This window comes from Mastigoproctus giganteus, chromosome 4, assembly GCF_048544385.1.
Source record: "Mastigoproctus giganteus isolate SK-2022 chromosome 4, ASM4854438v1, whole genome shotgun sequence".
Lineage (NCBI taxonomy): Eukaryota > Metazoa > Arthropoda > Arachnida > Uropygi > Thelyphonidae > Mastigoproctus > Mastigoproctus giganteus.
In genome coordinates, this window is record NC_143578.1 from 208,412,137 (window position 1) to 208,438,964 (window position 26,828).

The 26,828-nt window shown below is 40.8% G+C and overlaps 1 protein-coding gene across 1 annotated transcript in view; it reads right to left on the minus strand.

Moving 5' to 3' along the window:
* Positions 1-20,919, minus strand: part of LOC150087354 (calcium load-activated calcium channel) — a 147,766-nt gene extending 126,847 nt beyond the window's left edge. The window contains exon 1 of the mRNA XM_090372017.1: positions 20,806-20,919. Within this exon, the coding sequence (XP_090228143.1) occupies positions 20,806-20,866 (61 nt within the window). The 5' untranslated portion in view covers positions 20,867-20,919. The remainder of the gene's footprint in view (positions 1-20,805) is intronic.
* Positions 20,920-26,828: the final 5,909 nt, after the last annotated feature.

The window sequence follows — 26,828 nt, forward strand, 5'->3', positions numbered from 1 at the left end:
GGCGAGTGACCTACCAACAGATAGAGGATACTTTGGGCCTAAATGCACCAACAGCAATTCGTTCGATTCTGCAAGATCATTTGCACGTGAAGAAACTTTGTTCTCTCTGGGTGCCGCATCAACTGACTGAAGAGCAGATGACACGACGTGTGACTTGGTGCCGGGAGATGTTAAAAAAGTTTGATAAGGGACAATCTCGGTATGTGAACAACATCGTGACACGTGACGAGACTTGGCTGTACTATTACGATCTGCCGACCAAGGCTCAAAACAAAGTTTGGGTCTCGATGATGACGACACACCCGTAATTGTCAGAAAATCCCGATCTGTAAAGAAGAAAATGATAGCTGTATTTTTCAAATCGAGTGGAATTGTGGAACGTGTCGTTTTGGACACGCAGAAGACAGTCACAGCTAAGTGGTATACTGAACAATGCCTGCCTAAAGTCATTGGATCTATGAAGAACCTGCGGCCAAAGTCAAGAATGGACACCTGGTACCTCCATCACGATAATGCTGCAGCTCACTGCGCCAAAGCCTGCACCGAATATTTGACCACGACAGGACTGAAACTTCTCGAGCACCCTCCCTACAGTCCAGACCTTGCTCCCTGCGACTTTGAACTGTTCCCGCATGTGAAAATGAAGCTAAAAGGGAGGCGGTTTTCCAGTGATGAGGACCTTCTACGGGCTTGGGACAACGAGTGTGCTTTACTCCCTAGTGAAACTTGGCAGAACTGGTTTAAAGATTGGTTTCGGAGGATGGAGAGGTGTATTGAATGTAGAGGAAATTACTTTGAAAAAAATTAAATAAACAAAGCTGTATTGCAAAAATTTCCTAGTACCCTTTGTAGATCTGCTGGAACGAGTGCAGAGAAGGGCAACCAGGCTGGTGAACGGAGCAAAAGGGTGCTTTTACCTAGAAAGGCTTCAGTCCTGCAAATTACAGTATCTCAAGACTAGGCACCTGCTAGGAGATCTGATTGAAGTGTTTAAAGCCTTGAATAAGCTAAATGTTAATGGCATTCTTCCACTTGCTGAGACTACACACATGAAGGGGCATAAATTCAAGTTGAGGAAAGGTTGGTTGTAGGTAGATGTGTGGAAGTTTGCCTTCAGCCAGCTTTCAGCTTGTTGGAACAGGCCTCCATCTGTTGTTATGGAAGTGGATGGGTTAACTGTAATTTTGGGGGGTTTTTTTGCTGATACTATATAAGATTGCATCATTATTACCACTAATACTACTAACTCATCAAAGGCTAAATGGATTTGCCTGATATATGACAAATTATCACCAACTCTCACAACACCTAGTCTAAGATCCACATTGCAAAACTTGCAGTACCTTGGAGCAAGGTTTCCTGAAAACACCACTGGATCATTCAGGCAGAAAATCCTGAATGAAGCATACAAACATAATTAATAATCAAAACAGAACCTTAACAGGCATCTCCATAAGTTATGTTGCTGCCACATTATTTTAATTTAATGAAATTAGACTATTAAATTTTCTGGCTGCCCTGATGTGGTCTGTACTCAACTGGCCTTGACTTTAATATCTGCATTTTTTAAAGATGATCCTTTATCATGGTTTCATGGTGAGATTTTACTTATATTACTGCACAGGACAACTTAGCCCATCTCCACGGGGCAGGCAAGGTAACTTAGCACCGCAGTTATTTCTCTGCCATTGTTCTGTCACCACACTCTGATACATGGGCACAACTAATGACTTTATTTAGAGTGATATCTGCACATATTATACACCAGATTTGTCCTGCTTGAACTGGAACCATACAAATTTTTTTTTTTTTTTTTTATGAGAACCCCAAACACGAAAGGTATCAAAATCTATAGTACTTAGTACCGTGCATGGGTTGAAGGAGAAGTATGGTGAGAGGGGGATGAATTAGTGTCCAGCAATAGATATTTAAAAACTAGTCAGAAGCCTCAATTCTATAGTGCAAGAAAGCTATAAATAATTTCAATGTGACCTGCACTTGATTCTCTACTAAAATCATTAAATAAGTAAACTGTTTTTGAAATTATATGAATATTTAGTATAATTGTTGTGTAATATGATTAAATTTTTACTTAGATGCACATTGTTGCAATACCAATTTATATACAGCCCATAGCATACGTTTTTTACAACCATGGTGTGAAGGATAAAAGTTATTTGCCTCATTCAAGTAACCAACACTAAAGTCAGAAACACCATGTGACACACACACATATATGGTAAACTCCTGTTATAATACTTCCACTTACACCACTCTCCTGATTTTTTCTTCTAATCCCAAGATCAATTATATGAAGTATCATGCATTTTTTAATTTACAACACTCCCAATTAAAACTCTTTCTCACATAACACTTTTTTTAAAATCCCAAGAAGAAATAAACTCAAATATAAACTGCCTTCTCTTTACGTTTTGAAAATTTTTGGTGGGAAAAGGATGATACAGACCAAATTCTATAAATCATTCATGGTGTAGTTTGTTTACTTCATAAAAATCAGTGCCATTGCAGATGAAGTTCAATTGTTTCATATTTAACCCATGACTTTTGAGAAGGTATAAAGGCCGCTCTTTACAACTCAATATCTAGCCACTTACCATTGCATTCACACACTCTGCTCAGCTTTTTTTTTTTTTTTAAACTCAACATTGGTTGTTTGCTTTTCTTGCTGGCACAGCAATCAGTGTCTTGCATGTAACCACATCAATGGAAGCACTGTTATTATGATATTAACAATGGTAGCATTGTTATTATAGTACATTTATCATGTTTATATTACTCAAGATGTGTTTAATTTAATAAAATCTTTTTAACAGCATGCAAAGAAAGGCTGCTGATGCCAAAACAGCAAGCATAGTACAATAAGTGTGCAGGTTTTTAACTTACATATAAATCAGTGTTGTAAACACTGGAGGGTAAAAAAAAAAAAAAAAAATGTGTGTGTGTGCATATGTATGTTAGTTATTCGGTTTTTAGGAGCATTAGCAACTAAGGCCATATTGCTCCGGGATATGTGGTGGTCATTCCCTGACCTTTCCGCATCCTCCGTATTTGGTTGTGACGGGCTCGAACCCGGTCTAATCAAGAAGCGTGTGCTACGCACTAGCTGCTCCTTCTCACCTGGCTGTGGAGGTGCCTTATATATGTGTGTATATATACACACACCGATGATCCAAAACATTATAACTACCTACCTAATACGATGTTGGTCCTCCGTGTGCAGCCAAAACAGCTCATACCCGGCAAGGCATGGACGCTACAAGATTTCTAGATGTCTCTTGTGGTATCTGGTACCAACACATAACCAGCAGATCCTTTAACTCCTGTAAGGTCCGTGGTTGAGACACAGCAGATCGAAGTTGCTGTTCCAACACAAACCACAGATGCTCGATGGGACTGATGTCTGGGGAATTTGGAGGGCAGGGCAATACCATGTTCCGCGAACCACTCTCGAACAATCCGGAAGACGTGGCATGGCACATTATCCTGCTGAAAGATGGCACAGCCAGAGGGAAAGACCGTTGCCACGAAAGGGTGTACCTGGTCAGCAATGATGTTTAGATAGGTGCTGGGTCCCCAGGGTGCTGGTGTGAAGTGGATCACTGGCCACAGCAATAAGCTTACTACGCCGAAAAGGACAATTAACATTGGCGAATGGAATGTTCGAACGGGGCACCACGTTGGACAAAAGGAAATCATTGCCCAAGAACTACTTAGGTGCAAGATATCAATCGCGGCATTATCCGAATTAAGGCTCACCGGGTCTGGAACGATGATCATCCAACCACCAGCACCTAACGAAGCGGTTATGCTATTCTACTCTGGTGGTGAGAAACTAGAAGCAGGAGTGGGCTTTATGGTCGATGCTCAGGCCACCAGTAGTGTGATCACTTTCCAACCAATATCGGACCGCCTGGCAGTCCTTACTGTCAAGGGCACCATCAAGACCCATATTATCTCCGCCTATGCGCCAACTGAGACTAGCCTGGACCCGACCAAGAATGACTTCTACAACCAGCTCCAACATACGCTGGATTCAATTCCGCAGACAGAAGTGATCATCCTCGCAGGGGACTTTAATGCCCACATTGGCGTGGACGGATCTGGTTGGGAAACAACAATGGGCAAGTTTGGCCATGGGAAGATCAATGACAACGGACTACGTTTGTTGTCCTTTGCTGCATCTAACAACCTGATCATTGGAAACAGCCATTTCCAGCACCCTCAAAAACAGCTTTAGGGAACCTGTACGTTGTGGCACTCTATTGTAGACCAGGACAACAGATAGATTTTGCAATCGAATATCTTCAATGCCTGCAGGACATCCTACCAAACCAAAAAATCATCATAGGAGCTGACGTGAACTGTCGATCCCCGACATGGCACAGTACTACCCCTGGCAGGCGTGGAACCCAAAATGGTCAACTCCTTGAGGATTACTTGGCAGGATCACAGCTGACAGTGCTAAATCAACCTCACCACTTGCCAACCTTTTGCAACACCCTCTGGGAGGCAACGATCGATGTATCCCTAGCTACTAGGAACTTGGCGGGATTTGTGACTGACTGGAAGGTGGAGGAGGCATGGACTACCTCAGACCACCGTGCAATCACCTTTAAAATAATCAGACAACTGACAACAGTAACACGAACAAACCAACAGAAAAACAGATATGCAGTTGCCAAAGCAGACTGGATGTCATTCAAAAACCTGCTCATCACAGCCATAGAAAGCAACCCAGCCAGTATAAACCCGCAAAATGACCCGGATGACCTTCTGAGGGGGACTACAGACCTAATACAAACCATTAGCGATCGAACAATCAAAAGAAAAAACCCAAAACTTGGTGCTGTTCCTTGGTGGACCCCAGAAATAGCCGTGCTTCGACGCCAGATGCAAAAAGCTAGGAAAGATTTCCAGAGAGCCAGTAGGACTTGGCCTGCACATGAAGTGGAGGCTTTAAGACAGCGCTATCGAGAAGTCAGAAATCAGTATACGGACGCGATACAGAAAAGCAAGAAGCGTTCCTGGGAGCGTCTAGTATCCACGACAGGAAGAACTGACCCCTGGGGTGTAGTTTACAAGGTGACTACAAACAAACTGCCCAGGGGGGAGGTGATCAGCACCACAAGGACCTCGCAAGGAGACTATACAACCACTTGGGAGCAATCAATGGGTAATATACTCGACACAATTTTCAAGGAACCCGCGACCCTAACTCTGCAAGAACAACATAAGATTTGCGAAGAAAATGAAAAATATATCACCCCTGCGCTCGAGCCCCCCTTCACCCATGAGGAACTCGGCGCGGCTGCTACCAGGATCAAAAACCGCAAATGCCCGGGACTTGATATGATTGAACCGGAGATACTGAAAAAAATAGTAGAAATTGCTCCGCAAATCCTACTCACCCTCTACAACAGATGTTTGGAAACAGGGAAATTCCCTGCAGCATGGAAAACTGCAAACACCAAGCTAATTCTGAAAAATCCTACTAAGAACCCAGAATGTCCATCATCATACAGACCCATCGCTCTGCTCTCAGTAGTCAGTAAATTGTACGAGAGGCTACTCCACATGCGGATACAGAACCACTACGAAAGGGCAGGCCTAGCAGCTAAAAATCAGTTTGGCTTTAAGCCAGGATCCTCTACGGTGGATGCCCTTGGAAATCTGCTTAGGAAAGCACAAGAGTGCAGGAAAAAATATCTATTGGTCATTTCAGTCGATTTTGCCGGGGCGTTCGACTCACTTTGGTGGCCGAGCGTCCTGAACAGACTGAGAGAAGCTGCAGTACCAATCAACTTATACAAAGCAATGGAAGACTACCTTTCAGGCAGAAGAGTGGAAATAAATACAAATTATCAAAAAATCACAAGAAACATACATAGGGGATGTCCGCAGGGGTCTGTCTTGGGTCCTCTCATTTGGAACATGGTCTTGGACGATTTCCTGTGCCAGGACTTGGGGCTGGCTGAGGCCCAGGCCTTTGCGGACGATCTCATTGTTACTATTGAGGCAGATTCCAGAGTCCAACTGGAAAACATCGGCAATGAGGCAATGCAGAAATTACAATACTGGGCCACAAAAAACCAGCTAAAAATTGCACCGACGAAAACCATATCCATCTTGCTGAAAGGAACTCTTCAGGTACAGCGTCCGCCCCAAATAAAAATAAATGGCCTGACCATCAAACTCACCAAGCAAATGAAGTACTTAGGAGTTATCTTAGATAATAACCTATCCTTCATACCTCACCTGAAACACATAAGAATGAAAATAAGAAGATACTCAGCCCTAGTGGCTAGGATTACGAGGAAGGATTGGGGACTGAAAAAACGAACCCTAATGCTATATTATAAGTCAACCTTCATTCCAGCAATAATCTACGCAGCTGCAGTATGGTACACCAAAACATCACTGGTAACCAACAAGAAAATCCTGGATATGACACATAGGACCATCCTATTGACAACCACACGAGCTTGCCGCACGGTAAGCACACCTGCACTGCAGGTGCTTGCTGGCGCGCTACCCCTGGATTTAGAAGCTGTGAAAGCAGGACTGCTCTACTTGCACTCAAAGGGAGTGGCCGCAAATCATCAGGACTTCACAATCAACCCAGCAAGCAGTCAAAAAACGGAAAGAGCCCGACTACAGACCTACCTCCTTCAGGAGTGGCAGCAAAGATGGACAGAGACGACAAAGGGCGAGATCACTCGTAAATTCTTTCCAGAACTGAACAAAATATACCCAAGGCAACCGGGTTGGTTCTTCCCGGGCTTGCACCTGACCTCATTACTCACAGGACATGGACCCTTCAACCAGAAACTGTTCAGCTTCTGCCTCGTCGATGACCCAAATTGCACGTGCGGGGAGGTCGAAAGCTGGGACCACCTGCTTTACGACTGCCCACAATACGAAGACCTCAGATGCACCCTCATCACGAAAATCCATTACCTCCTCAAAGGACTTGAACATCACTTCATTGACACGGAAGAGGAGTACCGAGCGCTCTCCCAGTATGCACAGGACCTCTTCACAAGGAGAAGGGTGTTAATTGCTATACATCGAGACTGATAGTACAGTAACATAAATCGCATAAGACAGAGACAATTCCTGGAAAAGAAAACTGTGGAAGAAAAGAAAATGAACGGAAAAGAAAGGAATAAAGAAAATAAGGAAAAAAGAAGAAGAAAAGAGAATCAACGGAGAAAAAAAAAAAAAAAAAAGGGGGGACAGGGATTGCCTCATGAGTGTCCCAATCTGAATCAAGTGGACAAGAATAGAGACAACAAACTGCAGCCTAGCTCCCAAAGCCTCACGGCAGCCTGAAGAGGGCACCCTAGCCCCCTTCACCTTTAAACCCTACTCCCCCGGGGAGACGATTCTCTCGTCGCCCCCCCCCTCATTTCCACTCTGGTGGGGCATGGGCATGCCACACTAAACTTGGGGCTGTCTTCCCTATTGGCTCCATATTTCTGTCTTTCTCCCCCCAGACTTCAGCCTTCCCCCCCTCTCTATCTTCACGCTAGCGAAGTCCCACACACCTAAATTTAAATACATCCAAAATATCTTCACCCACGTTCTGGCCCAATTCAAGCGACGTCAACCCCACGATTGACGTTGGCACATGTATGCACGTTGTGTGTACATATATGTGCTTGTATACATGCATATATGCATGCAATATAAATACATTCTTTTTTTTTTTTTTCTTATTATCCTTTTATTTATTTATCCTTTTATTATTATTTTATTTCTTTATTTATTTTATTTTCTTTTATTTATTTATTTATTATTATTTTTTTATTATTATTATTATTATTATTTATTTTTTTTTATTTATTTATTTATTTTATTTATTTATTTATTTTTTTTTTTTTATTTTTTTTTTTTATTATTTTTTTTTTTTTTTATTTTATTTTTTTTTATTTTTTTTTTTTTAGGTCCTAGCCACTGAAATCTCAGGAAATTAGGTGGCAGGACCTGCCAGGGTAACTTAAGTCTACTGGGTTCCTGGTCTGCCTCCACGGGGCTAAGGTGGGGCAACGTTGGGCCTCAGCAGGGGTCCAGCGGCTAAACGACCAGATGAACAACGGTACACGGCACTACACATATACAATATCCATACACTTTTAAATCTCTGGCATTTCCAGTGAACTGGTACACCCACAATGAAAACTACGCGGAGATGGGGGGAACCCCTGGTGCCGTCTGACACTAAATACACCTTACACCTTACACCCTCAAAAACATCAACTTACATGGCGAAATCCATCTGGCAAGGACTCAGCAATCCTGGACTACATTTTGATCAATGCCAAATTTCGCTCATCACTCATGGACGTTCGTGCCATGAGGGGACCTGATTGCGGAATATGATCACTATCTCATCTGGGCTAAGGTGCAGCTCAAATTACGGCATGCAAAAAGATCATCTCGGTCAGCCAAGCTGGATTGGAGGCAGCTAATGAATGCTGCCAACAAACAGGCATATCAGATCGCCCTATCCAACTGCTTCAAGATGCTGGCTGTGCCCGAGGATATAAATGAAGAAGAAAAGCAGATCTCTGATGCCATCCTGGAATGTGCCAAGCCCCTATGTCCACCTGCCCGACATCGAACGCAACCATGGATATCAGACGAGTGCCTCGACCTCGTGGACAAACGGAAACAGGCAAAGTTGGTCGACTTTGAACGGTACCGGCAGCTAAACCGAGAAGTCCGACAAAGAATGACAGCAGAAAGAGAAGCATACTGGAACCAAGTGGCAGATGATCTTGAAGTGGCGGCATCCAAGAACGAGTACCGCACTCTCTACCGCACCCTCAGATGTCTGAGTGGAAAGACCAAATTGACTAGTGACAACATCAAGAATGCTGATGGGACCTTCGTGCGATCACCATCCGAACGCCTGCAATGGTGGAGTGAATTCTTCAAAGCTTTGTATAATCACGACCCACCTCAGGGACCGCCAGCAACAGCACTCTCGATCGACCCCCCCTGAGGTCTCCATGATCGATGTTGAGCCTACAGTAGAAGTGAAAGCAGCCATACAATCCCTGAAGAATGCAGGGCACCAGGAGTGGACCAAGTCACCACAGAAGCGATCAAAGCCGGGGCAGATGTACTGCTTCGCCGACTACACTCGCTCCTCAAAACCATCTGGTGCACTGAACAAATTCCGCTAACATGGAGGAAAGCCATTATCGTACCGATCCACAAGAAAGGTGATAACCGGGACTGCAAGAACTACCGTGACATCAGCCTCTTTTCCATCATCGGAAAGGTCTTTATGAAGATCATCCAGTCAAGACTGCAAAAACATCGCGAGCAAACCAGTCGAGAAGAAAAGGCAGGATTTAGACCCGGGCGAGGATGCTGTGATCAAATCTTTGCCATTTGTCAGCTGATGGAGGAGAGGATCCGGTGTGGACAGCGAACCGTCATTGTTTTCATTGACTTTAAGTCTGCTTTCGACTGTGTCCACCGGCCTGCCTTAAGGAAACTACTAGAGGTTGAACATGTACCTCGAAAAGTCATCACACTCCTCCAAACTGCATACAATGGTTTAACCAGCCAGGTGCGCATCCAGAACGATTTATCTGAGGAATTTACTATCCAAACTGGAGTCCGCCAAGAGGATGTAGCCTCCCCGTTGCTTTTCAACATCGTGGTCGACGCCATTATGAGGCAAGCATTCAGAAACAGACAGGGCATACAATATGGCAAGGATCACTATGTGACTGACCTGATGTTTGCTGATGATAGTGCTATCCTTGCCGGTAACGACACTGAAGCCACGGACATCCTCTACGACATTGCCCGGCCATACGGTTTGAAGATCAATGCTGGTAAGACAAAGGCCCTGACAACAGATGGGTCGCAAGCCACCATCTATCTATCTCGAAGGCGTCCAGATCGAGCAAGTGCAGGACTTTAAATACCTTGGGTCGCTGGTCCAGGAGAAGAAAGTTGCATCCACCATGGAAATCCACAGCAGAATTGGACAGGCGGCCACTGCGTTCGCCTCGCTCAAATGGTGTCTGTGGAAGAGGACCAACATTTCCACAAAGACTAAAATCCGACTCTTCCGGACTTTGATCCTGCCCATTCTTCTTTACGGATCGGAAACATGGATTTGTCTCAAGTTAGATTTGAACAAACTTGAGGTATTCCAAATGTGATGCCTGCGGCAGATCTTGGGCATCTCTCTTCGCGACCGCATCACTAATGATACCATCCGCACCAGATGCCAACAGCAACCAACCATTGCCGACCAAATCCAGAAGCGAAGGCTTAGATGGTTAGGCCACGTATGTAGAATGGGCACGAACAGAATACCATCCACACTCCTTTGGAGACAACGACCCACCCAATGGAGCATCCAACGGACCGCGCCTAGGAAAACGTGGGCCAAGCAAGTGGAAAATGACTTGAAGAGCCGACGTCTCGACCTTAACCAGGCCAGGACTGACGCCATGGATCGTAAGGTATGGAAGAACATCACAGAGCAAGTCCGAAACCCTGCGGCACCTACAGCAGCATACTGGTTGCGTGGCCAACCGCCTCCCCCAGCTGCCAGCTAAGGACCAAAGAAGAAGAAGATAGGTGGTAGACATCAGTGCCCAGCACATGGATGACAGGACTCAGGGTATCCCAGCAGAACATCACCCAAAGCATGACACCACCGCCACTGGCTTGTTTTCGTTCCATACTGCATTCAGGTGCCATCACTTCCCCAGGTAAATGACGCACATGTACCCAGCTGTCCACATGGTGCAACAGAAAACGTGATTCATCAGACCAGACGACCTTCATCCAATCACTCAACGTCCAGTTTCAATGCTCGCGTGCCCATTGTAGGTACTGTTGCTGGTGAACCATGTTAGCATGGGCATTCAGAGCGGCCTGCAGCTATGCAGCCCCATTTTCAGCAGGGTTCGATGTACCGTGTGTGTTGTGACATTACTCCCACCACCAGTATTCCAACTACCATGAGCTGCGCAACAGTTACCACATACCATCAGGGAGAGCCTTCGCTCACCTCGAGCATCGATGAGCCATGGTTATACAACACCTGGCTGGCGGTTCATGGGTTCCCCCTCCTCGGACCACTTTTGGTAGGTGCTAACCATGGCTGACCATGAGCACCCCACCAGCCGTGCCTTTTGGATATGCTCTGACCCAGTCGTCTGGCCATTACAATTTGGCCTGTCAAACTCATTTAAGTCCGCTGCCTTTCCCATTGGAAGAACAAGAGTAACACTGATTAACGGAGCTCAGTATCAGGTGTTTTTTATACCGTGTCCTGACCCATGCATACACCGTAGTTCACCTGCAGTAGCTTCGATTTGCATAATAACTCGCTGGTCATGTTTTGGCTCATTGGCATGTATATGTATATATCAATGTTAACTACCAAACCTGACAAAATACAGATGAAATACAGTCCAAAAGGGGAAGGGGTTCCACTTACACCTCCCCACTTATAGTGCTCTTTGGAATTAGTTCCCCCAAAGCTGTTATAACAGAAGTTAGGTAGGTGTGTGTGTGTGTGTAGAGAATTTTAATTAAGGTTTTGTCTCCAGTAGTAAAACTACAAATTCTGCCCCAATGGGATTCATTAATGGAGACCCCCTCTGCTCTTTAACAACCAATCCAAACTAACCAGAAATCCCCTCCCCAATATTTCAAAACCCCTACAGTGACAGTATGATAGTTTTACCATGGCCTATCATACTTATTTTGAGATTTAGTGTATTTGTTGTCTGAGAAATTTTTGTAGTATTTGGGCTGAAATTCTTCAATTTGATATTAAAATTGAACTAAGTATTATCATTTAAAATTTCACAATTTCTAAATTAAAGTTTTGACCAATCAACTGCTTTTTTCCTCAATGAAAATGTTGAAAAATTAAATGCTCTTAATTTGTAGTATATTGAAATGAAAACAGAAAACTGTATAATGAGTTAGAGAACATTGGTGGGCAAAAAGGTACACTAGATTTCATTTACAAATTAAACAAAAAATAACAAGAAAAAGTTTAGAAAAGGTATCTATCAGGTGCCATGTTAGTAATGTATGGTTAAGTAAGAGCATAACTGCTCCTCAGGATCATAATTTAGGATTTAGATAATTTATTCTGCTTTTCATCACTTTAAATTTCTTATACAGTTGCATTTTTTCACTCATTTTTTGCCATACTCCCACCCTCATTTCTGGTTTTGCCACCAGCATTCACCACAAAAAAAAAAAAAAAAGAGAGAATAAATCAGGAAATATACACAACAGGTAAAAAGAGAAATTAGGACATAATATCACCCCAGGGGGGGGGGGGGATCACATCTAATGAGTATGGGCCTGGCAAACCCAGGGCTGGATATCATCATTCTTCTCTTTCTTGCTTTCTTGGTGATTCCCTTCTACTTCTGACTCTCTCTCTCTCTCTTAGGGTAATGTGGGAATTTTTCTTTTGCTTGGTGCAGCATAAGACAGGCTTCCTTGCACCATATGGCTAATAATAATAACACTGGATGAATGGTGTTTGTACAGTCCAGCTAATTCAACTGAAACTAAAAGAATAAATACTTTGTCATCATTTAGAAAATGATGGTATGGAATCATATATACACAGAATTTTATTTTATTTTTAAATTTAATTAACTGAAAAAATTTTAAAAGTGGCATCTGTTTTTGTAGCCATCAGTTAAGTGTTACAGGTTAAAGCATGCTTGAGCTGCACTAACAAAGAGAAGCATTTCCCTAATCATGACTTTAAACAGGTGCTGTTTAGAAAAAGAGGCACCTTGTCCAAATTCTGCATTCAGTTTATCACAAAGACGTTTGATACAATTGCAGTCAAGACTCAATGCTAGCCACTAGAATGTTCCAAAGTTATTCTTTTTAAATCATACATTCACAATCCTTGCTTTGTGATAAGAAGTTGTTTCTTGGTTCACTGTCATGTCATGTGAAAGTGATAGTTCCATAAAATTTCAGCGCACCTCCGTAACCAGGTGGGAAGGAGCAGCAGCACGTAGCACACGCTTCTTGATTAGAATGGGGTTCGAGCCCATCTCCACCAAATATGGGGGATGCGGAAAGGTCAGGGAATGGCCACCGCATATTCCCAGAGCAATATGGTCTTAGTTGCTAATGCTCCTAAAAACCAAATAACAAAACAAACCATAAAATTTCCATAAAGTAAGATGGACAGAAATGTCCAGAATATCAATGTAGAATGTGGCATTCATAATTCTATGCAGTGTGGCGATTGGACAGTCCATACAGCAAGAAACATCCCCAGATGATGACTTCTCCCAGCTTTACAGTTGGGATAATATGTTCAGGTTAACAAGCATTTTCTAGGCAGCTGTCTTTACTCCAACACATCCAGAAGGAAGAGTGCGTAGCATGACTTGTCACTCCACACAACCAATCTCCATCAGTCTAGTCAAGGTTTTGGGTGCCTTGCACCATGCCAGTTGACAATGTGGATTTGTTTTTATCAAAGGTTTGTGGTGAGCAGCTCTTCTATGAAACTTCATGGCATACCCTTGACCCGTTGCTGCTGCAAGTACAAACTCAGATTCTCTAGGGTCTAATGCCAATTCAAGTATCAATCCATCTAAAAACATGTTGGCTCCTGTTACTATTTTACTGCTACCTGGTCTGGTTGTTTCTTGGCTCATTGTTATCGCTGGACTTCCATTTCTTCAAAAATGTTTCCTGCTTTCAACTTTGGCATGTTTAATTCCTGAGCAGTAACATGCACAGACATCTATCATTCCCTTCTGAAATTATTTTAGCTCTTTCTGTGTACTAATCATTTGGAATACACATTTTAAATGAACCATGAATTCCAGCTAAATGCTGATCATCTCTATAGGCCAAGATATTTCATGGTCACAGTTTTACACAGAGGTGTCTCATGACTTTTAGTAGGATTGTGTATGCACGTCCAAATTTCAGGAGAAATGATTGTCAAAAATGAACATCTCTCACTTTCAAAGTTACAGAGCTATGAGCATTTAAAGTTGTGTACTTAGTTTATGCTGAAAAGTGAATAAATGAAAAGGAAATCATAGAATTCCTATAGGCTCCAGTAGGTGACTAATTTTCTTTTGTTACACAGCATAATTAGAGAAATTTTCTGATATTGATCACCAAAATGTTACGTTTTAGAATTTCCAAATCATTATCACTGTTCTTTAGGCAACAATTTTTTTTTTTATGAAAACCCCAAACACGAAAGGTATCAAAACCTATAGTACTTAGTACCATGCATGGGTTGAAGGAGAAGTATGGGACAGGGAGGCCGGAAATTTTGCTCTAGAAACTAAACATGGGTTTCACCACTTCAAGCCTCCAATAAGCAAAATGGTGGTATTACACTGGATGATGAGAGCCACTACCACCTTGAACATTTGAAAATGTTCAAGGTGGTAGATGGCTGCAACAAGTGTGTGTGTGTATAACTTTCGATGCTCATAGCCATAGATGCCAACTTTTGATTTTATAGAATGGGGGTCGACTAATAACAGTACTTTCAATAATTCCCCTATTTTTGAATGGGAATTATGTTCATGTACCTTTTAAACTCAAAACGATATTAAGCTAACATTTCTCAGTACACTGTATACAGTAATCCTAACTACAGAGAATACATTCCTATAAAGTACCACAGTTTGCAAGACTATGGTCACTTTGAAAATGGGGGAAGGAGAAAAAAGGGGAAAATAATGCATTTTATGGGGGGAAAATGCATTAAATTAATTCTAAATTATGCATTAATTCTAAATAATGCATTATTAATGCTAAATTATGCATTAATTCGAAATAATGCATTATTAATGCTAAATTATGCATTAATTCGAAATAATGCATTAAATACATTATTATATTCTAAATAAGGCATTAAATGCGTTATTTAGAATATAATATGCCCATAAAATATATATTAAAAATCTTAAAGGTGGAAATACAAAAAAAAAATAAATAAACACGATGGAACAAGATAGGTACACATGCAAAATATTTTCTACATCACACCATTTTTACATGGAGAAGTAAGATCATCTAAAAAACATTATGAAAACAAGTCCAAAATAAATCCAAAGAAAAAAAGTTAAATATTAGAATAGATAGGAAAGGGAAATGGGTAATTTTTATTTATGGCTGATGGTGAAGAAGCTTGCTTCCTTCATTTTGCCACTACTAGCAGTACACATGGTTAATTTTTAGAATATTATTATTATTATCCATATGGTGCAAGGAAGCCTGAGGCTTATACTGCACCAGCCAAAAAAAAAAAAAAAAATTCATGTATTACCCTGAGAGAGAGAGAGTCAGAAGTAAAAGGGAATCATCAAGAAAGTAAGAAAGAGAAGCATGATGATATCCAGCTCAAGACCCTGGGTTTGCCAAGCCCATACTCACCAGATAAGATGCAATCCTATGGATCTTTGCAACTACAAATGACAGGCAGGTCTAGCTCTGCCCACCAGTTCACTGATTGGAAGATCTATTCCTGTGACAATTTTATCTATTTATTTTTTTTTTGTTGAATGCATGAAAGGCTGTGTACTGAAGGTTATAGAAGTGTGGTTTTTAACAGATTCCATTTTCGTTTAGTTAAAAAGAGTTAGGTTACATTACACCAGTAATTAAGGGCAGATTAAAGAAAAAAACTGTGGCCATAGACAATACCACACACTAAAGGTTATAACACCATTCTTTGCTTGAATCCATTCTGAATTAGTGGCACAAACTAACATAACTTTTTTTTTGACTAACAGAATATGAAAGCTGTAAGGCAGTGGTTTTCAACCGGGTTGCCACGGCACCTTAGGGTGCCACAACAACATTCCAGGGGTGCCACGTAATTTGGGTTTAAGTTAAACTTATTATTTTTTTTTAATTTATATGTTTATTTCATTATAAAAAGGTGTACAGTATCTTTTTAATTTTTTGGTGTTCTATAATTGATGTTTGCTTAGCACCTCTATATAAAGAATAAAATTATATACTGTATAATTTGTATTATAAAATGTAATTTTTATAATTATATTAGTGTAATAAATATCATATAACACACACACAGAATCGGATCTAACAGGCAGAAAATTGAGTAGGGGTGCGCAAAATAAAATAAATTACTTAGGGGTGCTGTTATTATAAAAAGGTCGAAAACCACTGCTGTAAGGGATGGAAAAGTATCAAAATTGTTAGTCTACTAAAAAGACAGGTCAGCTTTACCAGCCTGCCTGCATGGTATTCCTGGTGGCTGTAGTCTCTTGAGAAACAGCATTCTCTGTAAAGCAAAATCACAATGATTAACAATAGTATATGTAAGCAATTGGTGGACAGAGCTAGACCTTCCTATCACTTGTTGTCACAAAAATTCATGGGATTGCGCCTCATATTCTAAAGATTAACCCTAAACAATAGCCAAAAACGGGAAAATCTACACAGTGACACATCCATGTATAACACCATATAAATGGTACTGACAAATGCATTACTGAGAGAACAGACTTCAGTGGTTCCCAAAATCTCTCTCACTCAACACCTTGATTTGTTGTGACCTTAAGGCAGCGTTTCTCAAACTGTGTTCCACGGAACACTAGTGTTACGTGAGATGCAAACAAGTGGTCCGCGAAAAATTGTAATTAATAATTCAAAAAGTAAAATATATAGATTTTTGCATAATTGTAGCGTACACTTTTGTATCATTATAATATTTAACATAATTTTTTTTGATTATTAATAAACTGGCATAGACTAATAATCAATTAGACCATGGAACACTTTATTTTGGCTGGCTTTGCTTAGAGAAGTATGCATAGAGGTAATGACACCTACGAAAAAGTAGCAATGTGGTGCTCTACTATGCCATTCGTATGCGATTTAGCCTGGAGTACACGGGTTGAAGGGGAGGAGGAAGCGAACCAATATCATAAATAAACTCACTTCCTTGCATAAATTTTTTTTGATAATTATTAGTATTTCGAAATATTATTACTAAAATATGTGACCATAGATTTGTGGTTGAAAAAAAAGGAATTTTAAAACGAGAAGCAAAGTACTTCTAGTAGTGCAACTTTGGTCGATGAAAACGAACACAATATTGTCACATTTCAAAGCGGGGATGAACAATCACAGCATTTTCTTCCCCAGAAATGTGAAGTAAACAAACAGAAACCAACTAATAAAAGACCAAAACAAGAGTATAATGGCAGTTATTTGAATTTCGGCTTTACATGTGTTGGAAATAAAGATGCACTGATACACAGTGGGCCACATGTAATAAAATATTAGCAACAGTTCTTTGGCTCTCGCTAAACTTGTATTTCATAAGTGTTCCGTGTATATGTTTTGAGATGAAATGTTCTGTGACTAAAAAAGTATGGGAAACACTCCTTAATGTGTTCCACAAAATTAGGGAACTCTGCTAGCATTCACACTTTAGTTATGCCAAGGATTGATGCAAGGGTATTCAGTATCCTGAGCAAGCTCTGGGATATGTGCCCCTACTAAGTTTTGAAAAGCTAATGTAGAAGCAAAATGTTGTTATAAAACACTCCTCAACCAAGTGTTTTTTTTTTTTTTTTTTAATTAATTAATAAGCACAAGTGTCATCAGTCCTAGTCACTCCTCCATTTGGGTGACAGTGATCACAATGTACTGATGTGCGAATTACTTAAAGGTGTATCTACCATCAAGGCTAAAGGGAAGGGCTATTGCTTTCGTAAAGTTGACTACAGGGGTCTCAGACAGTTTTAAATTCTGTAGAGTGGGATCAACTGATGTTACCAATGTGAATTCTAAATGGGAAGCCTTCGGGAACTTAATTTTGGAGGCTACTAGGATTTTCATTCCAACTAAGAAATACTGTTCAAGCCTAAATGGATGTTAAATGAATTAATGAGGCTCTTGGTAGAGGAGAAAAATGTATGGGATGCATATAAAGTATCAGGTGGCACAGAAGCCTATGGCAGATATAAACTAGTCTGTAATCAAGTCACAAAGGAGGGTAGACAGGCGAAGGCAGATTACGAGAAATCCTTGGAAAACAATGCAAAGAAAAATAGCAAAGAGTTCTTTACTTATGTAAACTCTAGAAGGAAAGGGATAAATCAGATTGGACCACTTAACATAGATGGGTTGACTATTGATGATCATGCTCAAGTAGCCGATAAACAATGAGTATTTTGCATCTACATTCACACATGAAGGGTTATTCCATGAGGGGAGTGCCAGACGTTTATCAAACTCTAACAGGGAGCTAAGTGATTTTTTAATAACTGAGAGCAAAGTGGAGGAAAAATTGCTGAAGTTAAACAAAAAGGCACCTGGGGTGGATGGGATCTATCCAGTTATATTAAAGGAGGCAGCAAAGGAAGTAAGCAAACCCTTAGCCATAATTATGAGAGCTTCCTTAGACTCAGGGGAGATCCCCTTTGACCTGGAGGTGTGCAAATGTATCACCAATTCACAAAGGAGGTTCAAAAGGTGACACAAGTAACTATAGACCTGTTAGTTTAACTTGTGTTCTGGGGAAAATAATGGAATCACTGGTTAAAGAAGATTTGTAGGATCATCTAGACAGGACTGCAGTAATAGTTAAGACACAGCATGGGTTTGTTAAAGGGAAGTCTTGTCTGACCAATTTGATTGGATATTATGACGTGGTCACAAAGGAACTGAATGCCAAAAATAATTTTGATATCATATACTTGGATTTCAGGAAAGCATTTGATACTGTTGAACATGGAAGACTGCTGTACAAACTGGAGAGATATGGCATTGCAGGTAAGTTGCTACAATGCATAAAGGGATGGTTCAGTGGGAGAAGACAGAGTGGTAATCAATGGACACTGCTCTTCGTGGAGTTCCCAGGGTTCGGTGTTGGGCCCATTGTTGTTTTGTATATTTATCAATGATATTGATGAAGGCATATCAGGTTTAATGTCCAAGTTTGCAGATGATACAAAGGTTGGCAGGGTTGTTAACAACAGTAAAGACAGTATGCTAATCCAAATGGATCTAGACAAGTTGGACAAATAGGCTGAGAAGTGGCAACTGAAGTTTAACATTGACAAATAAAAAGTACTGCATATGGGAAGCAATAACCTAAGAGAAATATACCAATTGTGTGGTACTACACTCAGGGAAGTGGAAAGTAAAAAAGACCTTGGGGTAATTGTGCAGTCGAATATGAAGTTCACTGGGCAGTGCAGACGGGCTACCAGGGAAGGTTATGGAGTCTTGTCAACAATATATAGGAATTTTGCTAGCAGGGACAGGGAGGTGATTATCCCATTATACAAGGCAATGGTCAGACCACACAGAGTACTGTGTACAGGTCTGGAGGCCTCATTTTAGGAAGGATGTAGAGTTGCTAGAATGAGTACAAAGAAGGGCAACATGATTGGTGAGGGGAACAAAGGGGTGCTCTTACCAAGAAAGGCTTAAGTTCTGCAAATTGCAGCACCTGGAGAGTAGGCACCTGCAAAGTGATCAGATTGCAGTTTATAAGGCCTTGAATGGCTTCAGCAAGCTGAATGCTGATGGGATTCTTCCTCTTGCTCAGATTAAGAACCTGAAGGGACAGAGATTCAAATTGAGGAAAGACTGTTGTAGAACAGATGTGCAGAAATTTGCCTTTAGCCAGCGGGTAGTTGATTGGTGGAACAGACTTCCATCTTTTGTTGTGGAAGTTGATAGCCTAAATAAAATTAAGGCTGGCTGGGCAGGCATTTGGAATGAATGGAGGGGTGAAATGGCAGGTTTTTTTTTTTTTTTTTTTTTGGCTGATGCTGCATAAGCTTGCTTTTTTGCATCGTATGCCTCTACTAATGGTAATTTGCACACTTTTAATTAGATTAAGTAGTTTTACTGAAGTTTTTGTGGCACCCTAGTGGCCTCTAGTAGGTAGTACTGGAGGCCTACAAGTTCCCTCCAAAAATGCTAGAGGCGTGCACCCCCCCCACGATAACTGGAAAGTGAAAGGAATATTGTCATACCCCCCAGGGGCTCAACTTCTGGTGAGTATGGGCTGGGCACACCCAGGATCCAGAGCTGGATATCATCATTCTTCTCTTTCTTGGTGATTCCCTTCTAGTTTTCTTTCTTTCTTTCTCTTTTTTTTGCCTGGTGCAGCATAGGCCTCAGGCTTCCTTGCCATAAGGCTAATAATAATAATGTCATGTTTTGGGGAGGCTAAATTGAACCGCATACACGAATAAGGGATATGCGCTGTATACGCTGATAATATTTAAATAATAATAATCTTTGGTAATACAAAAAACAAAATCGCGTTTATTATCAAAGCCGCAATTGGGGAGAGGTTACTGTACTTCAGAGCAATGCAATCAACTAAAATACATAAAATTCGTAGTAGGCAGCGCACGCGCAAAAATTTCCTTCAACAAGTGCCACAAATTTACGATTCAGGTTAAATTATATCTAAAATATGGAAATTCCTACTCTCACACAAACTTGTTAATTCAACCTTAGAAATGAGCAAATCATCTGTCTCGAATTCCATTAGATTTTTCACCTGTTGGACCCTACCGGAAACATCACAAGCTCAAATATTCATATGGCGCGTGGAAATTCCTGTCTCGCAAACTTGTTAATTCAAACTTAGAACTCAGCAAAGCTTGTCTCGACCCACTGAATCTTGCCGGGTCTCGAGACAGAAGTTTTGCTCAACTCTAAGGCTGATACATGTAAAACTGAAGAAAAACTGCGATTTGACTGAAAAGATATTTTTACCTTCCCCTAGGAACGCCGTAAAAATTGAAATCAACAGAATCAAAACACTATCGCCCCACATTTTTCCAAAATGCACAATTTATTTTTTTTATGCTATATTGAAGGATAACATAACAAAACAAAACTCCTTAAAACTATATATGAAACCTTTCCAATGCAAACGTTACAATAAAGATTTCCACTAAAAAAAAAAAAAAAAAAATTAAAGTGCCAACACTCCTCTACAGACAGCTGTGCTGCCACATTTAATCTTATGCTACTAGCCGAACACTGCCGCCTGCCAAAAGTGATACCACCGTAGAAAATATTCATTTCTTATGGATATCAAATTTAATTCATACATTCACTTTACTTTTCCTGCCATTTCAATCAACAGTACCAAGCACCTATATGTGTATTTATGGACAGACCATTAAAAAGAAAAAAATGGATATGTCCAGTAAAAACACCTACATATCACAAAAATATTAAGAATTGTCCAGTGATGTAAAGAATATATATTTATTTTAAATTAAAAAATAATTCACCCAAAATGATAAAAACGCTAAGAAAACATATTATTATTATTATTATTATTATTATTATTATTATTATTGCTCTCATATTATTTCTCCCTGATTGGGGGTTCCATCTCGTAAATGGTATTGCTACCAAGTACACAGGTGTAATGTTGTTGTTATGTATGGAGTTACTGTTGGTCGAGGAACTCTCTGACTGTCCTACAGGAGTTCCTTGTAGGTATTCGCTGGGAGACCTATGGCTGCTAGGCTGTTATGTAGGGCCTTTGGCACCACACTGTAGTTGACACGATGATCGGGGTGGTCGTTACTTGTTGCATATGCCACATCTCTCTGATCTCCTCTCTTAGGTTCGCGTACTTCCTGATTTTTTCCCCCAAGGGTTTTTTGCAGGTTGCCAGTGTTGGGTACCGCTATGTCAATCAGATAGGTAGTCTTTTCTTTCTTATCCACCAGGGTTATGTCCGGTCTGTTATGCGGGATGGTCTTATCCGTTATTATGACAAACTTCGTTTTCAATTTAATTTAATCGACAAACTTCGTTGTCAATTAAATTATACTTTTAACTAAATACATATAACAACTTAGATTACAAAGGTAACATAATTAATTAATACATAACTTGATACGGAAGTTATATAAACGGAACTCGTAGATATTTGATACTGAAAAATATATATAGCGTTATAACTGTGTTGGGATACAAGTTTAAGGTTATAATTTTGTACTGAAATTGAAATTTTATTCAAATTAAATCGAAATCATGACTCAGACCAGAGCAGCAAAGCAAAGGGCTCAAACTAATGGGAGTGCTGTGCTCAGAGGAGAACTGAGGGGGGCAGTTGCCCTCTAAATCACAGCCTTTTAAAATACACTGCTTGCATGATTTTTATGGAGAAATCGGGTAGGGGACTTCATATTGCCATGGGGGATATCTTTGTGTGTGCGCGATGCAAGGAGTGTAACGAAATCAGGCGAAAACTCAGAGTTGTTATGGGCCTATATGAGAACTTCAAGGACAGGGTGGATGCCCTCGAATGATCTAAAGTGAGGGGCCCATCAAGCTCTCAGCTGCCCACATCACCGCCAGAGCTTGCACTTGGTCATCACGCAGCACAGCGGCAACCCCCAAGGCAGAATGCGCTGGTCCCACAGGAACTAGTAGTTGTTGGTGACTCTATTGTCAGGGAAACGGGGAACATCCTTTGTAAAAAGGATAGGTGGAACAGGAACAGGAACAGGGTAAGTCTGCCAGGGGCAAAGGTTGATGACGTTGTAGAGCGGATATCATCTTTTAAGGGCACGAAAGGTGATATGGTTGTACACGTTGGCACTAATGATATTAAGAGTAGGAGACCGGCAAAATTACTTAACAAGTACAGGTCACTGTACTGTTCTGCCGGTCTCCTACTTAACAAGTACAGTGACCTGTACTTGTTAAGTACAAGTACAGGTCACTGTTGAAAAAAAGCCGTGGATTAGGTTTGAATTTGAAAGCGTCTGCAATTCTGCCCAGACACGATAGGAGGGATTATATGATGAGAGCCTTGTCGATCAATTTGGCCCTGGAAAGACTGTGCAAGGCTCAAGGGGTAGAATTTTTTTCAGCCTGGTCTGTACTTGTTAACAGAAGGGACTGCTTCTACAGGGATGGTACACACTTCAAGAGAAAGGGTGTAAGAATATTTGCTGATGCTATCGAGGCAGTGTTAGGTGGGTTGGAACACTGCTAGCTAGTGGGGATACGAAGACTGATAGATTAACAGTAGCCACTGGCAGAGGTGAAAGTGATTCTTGTACTGCTTCTATTGGAATGAGCAGAAGCCTGGAAAACAAGATGCAGGATATTTCAGAGACTGCTGGGAGCCATTGCGGTACAAGTAAACACATGGGTTGTGTTAGGGTAGCTAAGAATAGAAACAGGTGCAGGTGTACTTGCGTGTACACCAATGCTAGGAGTTTAGTAAATAAATTTGATGAATTTGAGGTATTGCTCAAAACATCAAAGGCAGATATTTTTGGGATATCAGAGATGTGGTGTCACAATGATATAAGGGATGCAGAACTGCAATTTGGGGAGTACAACATCTACAGAAAGGATAGACAGGATAGGAAGGGGGAGGGGTTATGCTATTAGTTAAGAAACACATAAAAACCAAGGAAGTGAAGCCAGTCGACATCGCTGGACAGTGCAGTGTTGAGTCAGTTTGGTGTGACATAAGCATTGGGAGATCAAAATTGAGAGTAGGAGTGTGCTATAGGCCTAATGACTCTGATGAGTATAATAAGGAACTGTACAGGGAAATAGAGTGGGCCAGTAAATCAGAGAGTCTTATAATGGGAGATTTTAATTTCCCAGATATTGACTGGAATTTGGGGGCTGGTCACTCACAAAGTAGCAAGGCTTTTGTGGATTTATTGGATGATTGTTTTCTACATCAGCATGTTCTGGAGGCAACTAGAGGGAATAATACTCTTGATTTGATTATCAGTAGTGATTCTTCATGCATTAAGAATCTGCAGATAGAGGAACCACTAGGTGGCAGTGATCACAGTGTGCTGAAGTGGGATTTACTCAAAGAGGTAACTACCATCAGGGGTAAAGAGAAGGGTTAATGCTTTCGTAAAGGCGGCTACGATGGTCTGAGACAGTATTTATATTCTATACAGTAGGACCAACTGATAATGTTACCAATAGCAAATTCAAAATGGGAAGCATTCAAAGAACGTATCTTGGAAGCTACTAGGCTTTACATACCAACTAAGCAATGTTGTTGAAGGTTTAGGCCTAAATGGATGTCAGATGAACTAACGAGACATATGGCAGAGAAGAAAAATGCATGGCACACATATAAATTAACATGTGACACAGAAGCCTATGATTGATATAAGCTGATCTGTAACCAAGTTACAAATGAGATTAGGCAAGCAAAGGCAGATTACGAGAAATCTTTCGCAAAGGATGTAAAGAAAAACAGCAAACAGTTCTTTACTTATGTAAACTCTAGGAGGAAGGGGATGAATCAGGTTGGTCCACCTGATATCGATGGGTCAACTGTTGATGATCCTGCTCAGGTAGCTAACAAACTAAATGAATATTTTCCATCGACATTCGCACGTGAGGAGTTATTCAGCGAGGGGAATGCCAGAGGTGTATTCAACTCTGGCAGTAAGCTAGATAATCTTGTAATAACGGAGAGTAAAGTGAAGAAGAAATTATTGAAGATAAACACAAGAAAGGCACCTGGGGTAGTAGTAGTAGTAGTAGTAGTAGTGGCACATGATGCAAGAAAGCAAGTGTAGGAGCTTATGCAGCATCAGCCAAAAAAAAAAAAAAAAAAATCACACCATTCCCTCAATGAATGGGGTGAATGGGATCTATCGAGTTATATTAAAGGAGGCAGCAAAGGAATTAAGCAAACCCTTAGCCATAATTATGAGAGCTTCCTTGGACTCAGGGGAGGTACGCATAGACTGGAGATGTGCAAATATGACCCCAATCGACAAAGGAGGATCCAAGACTCACAGAAGTAATTATAGACCTGTTAGTTTAACTTTTGTTCCAGGAAAATGGATGGAGGCACTGGTTAAAGAAGCACTGCAGGATGATCTAGACAAGACTTCAGTAATAGCTCGGACACAGCCTGGTTTTGTTAAGTCTTGCCTGACAATTTGATTGGATACTATGATGCAGTCACAAAAGAACTGGATGCATGGAATAACTATGATATTATATACTTGGATCTTAGAAAGGCTTTTGATACTGTTGCACATGGAAGACTGCTGCACAAATTGGAGCAGTGTGGCATTGGAGGCAAATTGCTGCTATGGATAAAGGGGTGGTTGAGGGGGAGAAGACAGAGAGTGGTAATCAATGGACACTGCTCATTGTGGACTAATGTTATTAGCAGAGTCCCTCAGGGTTCAGTGTCGGATCCATTATTGTTTTCTGTATTTATAAATGACATTGATGATGGTATATCAAGCTTAATGTCCTAGGTTGGCAGGTTTGTTAAGGACACTACTGACGTTTTGCTGTTGCAACAGGATCTGGAAAGGTTGAACAGATGGGCTGAGAGGTGGCAAATGAAGTTTAACATTGACAAATGTAAAGTACTACACATGGGAAACAGCAACCCCAGAGCAACGTATCAACTCTGTGGTACTACACTGACAGTGGTAGAGAATGAAAAGGACCTGGGGCTAATTGTGCAAGCAGATATGAAGTTCTTTGAGCAGTGCAGATGGGCTGCAAGAGCAGCTCATGGTGTATTGTCAATGATATACAAGAATTTTTCTAGCAGGTATAAGGAGGTGATTATTCCCTTGTATAAGGCAATGCTCAGGCCACACCTTGAGTACTGTATTCAGGTCTGGAGGCCTCATTTCTTGATATATCTCTTGTAATGGGAGCAGACACGGGCAACAAGATTAGAGGGGAACAAAAGGATATTATAACTAGAAAAGACTCAGTTCCGTAAATTGCAGTGTCTGAAGATTAGACACCTGCATGAAGATCTTATTGATGTGTTTAAGGCTTTAAATGGATTGACTAAACTCAATGCAGATGGAATATTTCTTCTTGTTCAAACTTCGCACATCAGGGTAAAGAAATTTAAATTGAAAAAGGATGGTTGCCGGTCATTTGTTTTCAGTGTGCAGTTGGTTGATTGTTAGAACATACACTTCAATCTGGTGTTGTAGACGTGAACAGTTGGAAAAAATTCAGTGAAGAAGTAGACTCTTAGAAGGGAAGGATAGGAGTGGAAGATTTGCCTTTTTTTTTGCTATTGCTGTATACGCTTGGTTTCTTGCATATTTTGCCGCTAGTACTGCAACTGCTATTATCATTAATAATAGTAACAATAATAACATATTAGCATTTTTCATTTTTGTTCCTCCAAGGCAATGAGCCAAGTGCGCTAATAGCAATTAAAAATTGCCATAAAATTTTAAACAATGTTTTCAGTATTAATTTCAATTAATCATTTGTAAATCTCTATTTAAAAGAAAAGTGTTTCAGTGATCTCAATATTTATAAAACAAAAACATCTCCATCGGTAGAAATTGTTCATTCAGAACCTCATACAGGTACACCAAGCTCCACTTGGTCCATTAACCTGAGTCTTCCCTTAAAAACATTTTCCACAAACGAAAGAAAGCTTAAAATCATGACGATTTACAATTAAAATTGCTAAATTAAATCTATTTAGGGGTACAAACTCCTCTTTCAAGCTCACTTCACAGGTCAACACAGTATGGACAGTGGAGCATGACATGAATGCCAGTCTCCATGCTCCCAAAAACAAAGGCCAGAAGAGACCAAGCTGAATTGATTAGCATAGATATTAGCCTGTGTTTCATCAGGAGGACACAGGCGTAAAAACTGAATTGCAGCTGGGGTGAATCCTGTAATCACAGTATAGGTGGAGGGCAGGAATAAAAACGTTTCTCCGCCTTTCTCATAGCCTTTCCAACGATTTTGCAATATATATTTACAAGCTC